Consider the following 4,702-nt stretch of genomic DNA (forward strand, 5'->3'; position numbering starts at 1 on the left):
CGTGGAGAGATAATTCTGCTGAAATTATTGGTTCTAGATGTCCTACAGGAGAGATCGGACTGAATTCCACTGATTGAAACCTTCCAACTACTGAAATTCCCTCCCCTCTTCCTCTCTCAGTCCTTTGGAGGGTTTTTGCAATATCCCTCACCTCTAACCTCTCTTTGGAAAAAGTGGAGAAAATAACAAAATCGTGACTTAAGTTGTGACCCACATCCTCCCGCTTTGGCAGCCACATTTCCTCTCTAGCGGTGCCACTGAGGAGGGACCATACCGCTCTTGCGGGATGGTGGGACCCAGGTGAGTAAATTTCTTGCGATTTCTTTTTCATCATAATTAACGACGGTTCAGGTTGTTACATTTTAACAGTAAGGGTAAAGTCAACTAATAACTGAAAGTGAGAGATATTTTTGACCCTTTTTGTAAAATTTGAACTAGAAAGGAAGAACACTAAATGAATGATAATTGGATACTTTTCCTTCTTTAAACATATGACTAAAGGGGCAGCCCGGTGCACTAAAGCTCCCGCTATGCGCGGGGTCCGGGGAAGGGCCTGACCACAAGGGTCTATTGTACGCAGCCTTGCCTTGCATTTCTGCCAGAGGCTGTTTATAGAAAAAATTCTACCTAGGCCTTGATGAAATTTTACAAGACATAACAATATATCATGAGGTCGTTGAGAATTTGATATGATAATTTATCATGTAATCTTGGTGAGATTTTGACATGAAGATTATTATGAAATTTTGGTGAAAAATTCATGATTTTATCTTTTTTGTCTCTCCATTATGGGTCGGTATCCATTTTATGTCATATATGTGGGCTAAAAATATTGTAGGTCTGTTGAAGCCCAATGAGCCCATAATAGCGAGGCATACTAGGTTAAGACATTTAAACCTATAAATATGAGATTAAGTCCCCTCTTCTGGCTTAACCTAAGAGGCATTTCATAAGGTGGGCCATCATAAGCTTAAGGAGAAGAAAACTTAACCTAGCTCATTTTCATTTATTCATTGCTATAATGGATAAAGGTATACACATCTTCTTTTAGCATATTTCACTGTATTATATAAATATTCTCGATCTATGTAATTAGTAGTAGTTGTGTTTATAGTTTATTCCAACAGTTCAATGTCAAAAAAAGAAAAAATTAAAGTTGGAGTGATTAATTAAATTAGTCATGGTAGTTTGTGGGTTAGTTGATTAATCAAAGTATATATGTCTCTTTCTTTTAATCAATAAAGAAACAATTAAGCAACTATTTGCATAAGCACCAAGCACGTGTAGTTATTATTAGTTATAGCATTAGCTACACTTATATAATCCATGTTTAAATTTGCTGGAATAGAAGAAGATTTCAGGGCAATTATGGAGAAGCATAGCACAAAATGGTTTAATGTTCAATCTGTGCCTCAGTGCTTTACATTTCCCCAAGAAGAAAGACCAGGGGATGCCCCTATACCCATATGCAACAAAATCCCAGTTATTGATCTTGGAAAATCCCTAGCAAGTTCTTCACAAAAAATGGAAACAATCAAGCAACTCTTGCAAGCTGGTCAGGAATTTGGGTTTTTCCAGGTATATCTAATTTCCTTTTTTCTCAAATGAGGAAACAACCTTTCTACCCTGTAAAGATATAGGTAAGGTCTGGATACATCCTACTCTAGTTAAACTTTATATGTGAGATTGCACTGAATATGTTATTGTTTTGAGAAAAAACAAGCAGGTGTTTAAAGATTTAGTGTGGATCTAAATGTTTGACCTAGACCTCATATATGTTATATATGAAAAAAAATTATATGAAAAAATTAGTAATTAACATTACGTTAGACCTTGATTATATGTTTTTTTAAAAAATAACTATATATGAACAAATAATAGGTTTTGATTCTAGTAAATTATATGTGATGATGCGATTGAATTCCAAACTCGAATCTATAATCTTTAAATTTTGAATCTGTTTCTTTAGGTAATCAACCATGGAATTCCAGAGATCGTGACGGCTCAAACAATGTCTACCTTTGAAGAGTTTTTCAACAATATGACTGACGAAGAAAAAGTAAATGTACCAACTAGAAAAGGATGGATCTTCACAGGGAGCGAAGAAGAAGTTAAAAATGGCATCCATTTATGGAGAGATAATATAAAACATCCTTGTCACCCTCTAGAGAAATGCATGCAAAGTTGGCCTGATAAACCAGCTAGCTACAGGTAATTAAACAATACCAATACCCAAAAATATTGTTGTTCAACTACTTTTGATCCAATTTTAGTGGATCTATAGCCTTTTTTTGGTTTAAACTTTTCAAATATGTTTACTTTTTAGCTAATCAATTTTAAAAGCGTTTTTCATGATTTTAAAAGGTTTTCACAAGTAGTTTTGGTAAAAAAAATCACTTTTCCCCTTAGAAATTACGTCAAACACAATAACTCTCCAAAATAAGCACTTTTTAAAATACATGTATAAAAAAATACTTTTTACTTTTCAGAAACTTAGCTAAATAGACTACAAAAATCTAGTAAAAATCGAATTAATTTACTGATGGATTTTGTTGTTTATAACAGAGAAGTAGTGGGAAGATATGTAGCGGAAATAAGGATGCTGAGTTTGACAATTTTGGAGCTAATATGCGAAGGATTAGGAATTGAATCAGGCTACTTTGATGAACAAAGTGAAGTTCAATTGTTGTCAGCAAATAATTATCCACCATGCCCAGATTCAAGCCTTACTTTAGGCATACCAAAACATTTGGACCCAAGCCTCATAACAATAATATATCAAGGGAATGTGAGCGGGCTTCAAGTTTTGGTAGATGGAAAGTGGATGTGGGTTGAGTCTGTCCTTAATGCTTTTGTTGTCAACATAGGCAATCAGTTAGAGGTAATGTATCTATCCATTTACTTTTAAAACTTGATAAGATCATAGTATTCTTATTATTAATTTTCATTTAGATAATGTTAAAATTCTTTTTCCGCGAAGGTTAATGCGCCTAATTCTCTGTGAAAATTTTGGATACGTCTTTAGATTTCAATTTCAATTAACATAAACAGAAACTATATAGAGATACCGTAAACTGTTCCACTAATTAATTAAAACGTAGTCTTAAGGAAAAAAGTTTTGATTCCATAATATTGTACTACATGTATTGTGTGCATGATTTCTCTCACATCATTTTTTTTTCTGTGTTTAATTTTTTGAATGAAATAGATAATCAGTAACGGGAAGCTAAGAAGTGTGGAGCATAGAGCAGTAACAAATTCAAAGGAAGCAAGAACATCGATAGCCATATTTGTCAATCCAACTCCCAACAGCATTGTTGAGCCAGCAAAAGTCCTGTTGAATGAGTCTAATCCTCCTCTCTACGAATCCATTCTTTACAGAGATTTTATCAATGCTTCCAAGGCTTTTGGTATTCATACTGATGTCATACAAAATGATGCTTAACTCAGGGCCCGTTTGGACAGGAGGTGATATGAAGTGGAAATTTTGTTTGGACGTGGAATTTGGATTTCTTAAGTTGTATTTTTTATTTATAAACATGAAAACTCTACAATTTGTGGAAGTTATCAAAACTTCTCCAGCTCTTATACAATCTAAGCAAATCATAATTCATAAATAAGATATCGGAATATGTTAAGGTGTCGAATTAATAAATTCATATTTTTGTATTCATTTTATAAATAAATATTTTCGATTACATGTTATTACAAACTTTTAAATACACACAATTACAAAGATTCACTGGTCCAATATCTGGTCCAATATACAAAAGGACTATTAACGTTGCCAGTGGTGAGTGATCCACTTCTACTAGTTGAAGTTTTTCTTTGAGATTTTGAGGGAGGCCCATTGGCATAGTCACTTCATCATCATCTATTTCTATTTGATCATCATCAACAAAATTAATCATGGACGTTTCATGGTTTCTTTGAGTTTTCAACTCTTTTTTTCCCGTAAAATACTCTCTGATTTCTTACTTAACAAAATTCGGGACTTTTATATTAGAAAATATAACAAGGAGATTGCAAATAGCTGAGTTGGAGACAATTGTCACTATTAGTTAGTTAAGCTATTATAAGTTAAATGAGTTGATAGATGATTGGTTGTTGGTGTAAGGAAGTTTGTTAGAAGGTATTTTATATTTCCAGCTTAGGTTGGTTAGTGAAATGTAGATATAAGGAGAAAATCAATTGTATAGTAGACTCAGATTTCTTCATTGTAAAGTTTTTAAATATTTTCTCTGTAAGATTTCTATGTGAGTATGAAATGAAAATTTCAGATTTCTCAACAATTCATCTTTGCATGTATGTTTGATGATTAGTTGAAATTTTTCGGTTCAATTTCAAGTTTACAATTTAGTTTCTTTTCTTCTTCGAAGATAAAACTTTGAAGAACAATGGCGAAGAAGTCAGATCGTGAACATCCTTTATACCTTGTTCTTTCGATGTAACAGTAGCTGTGCAAATTGAGTCATACAACTCACCGGAATGGAACACCTTATGAAATTGTGCGATGAATATAAATCTCCTCACAAAGAAAAAGTTGGGGTTTATTGACGGAATCATCAAGAGAGATGACTTCAACGATGATATGGAGAAGAAACAATGAAATAGGTGTAATGTCGTTGTTATTTCATGGATTATGAGCAATGTGAGCAAGGAAATGATTAATGGAATCTTGTTTTGGTTGAATGCAGCCTTA

General features: G+C 33.2%; 1 protein-coding gene across 1 annotated transcript; it reads left to right on the forward strand.

The window, feature by feature from the left end:
- The first annotated feature begins 1,331 nt into the window (after positions 1–1,331).
- Positions 1,332–3,583, forward strand: LOC129881717 (hyoscyamine 6-dioxygenase-like). The gene is made up of 4 exons (XM_055955831.1): positions 1,332–1,578; positions 1,970–2,211; positions 2,566–2,881; positions 3,209–3,583. Exons 1-4 carry the CDS (start codon positions 1,369–1,371, stop codon positions 3,443–3,445), a joined length of 1,005 nt encoding a protein of 334 aa, XP_055811806.1. The 5' UTR covers positions 1,332–1,368; the 3' UTR covers positions 3,446–3,583.
- Positions 3,584–4,702: the final 1,119 nt, after the last annotated feature.

The sequence above is a fragment of the Solanum dulcamara genome, chromosome 3 (genome assembly GCF_947179165.1).
Source record: "Solanum dulcamara chromosome 3, daSolDulc1.2, whole genome shotgun sequence".
Lineage (NCBI taxonomy): Eukaryota > Viridiplantae > Streptophyta > Magnoliopsida > Solanales > Solanaceae > Solanum > Solanum dulcamara.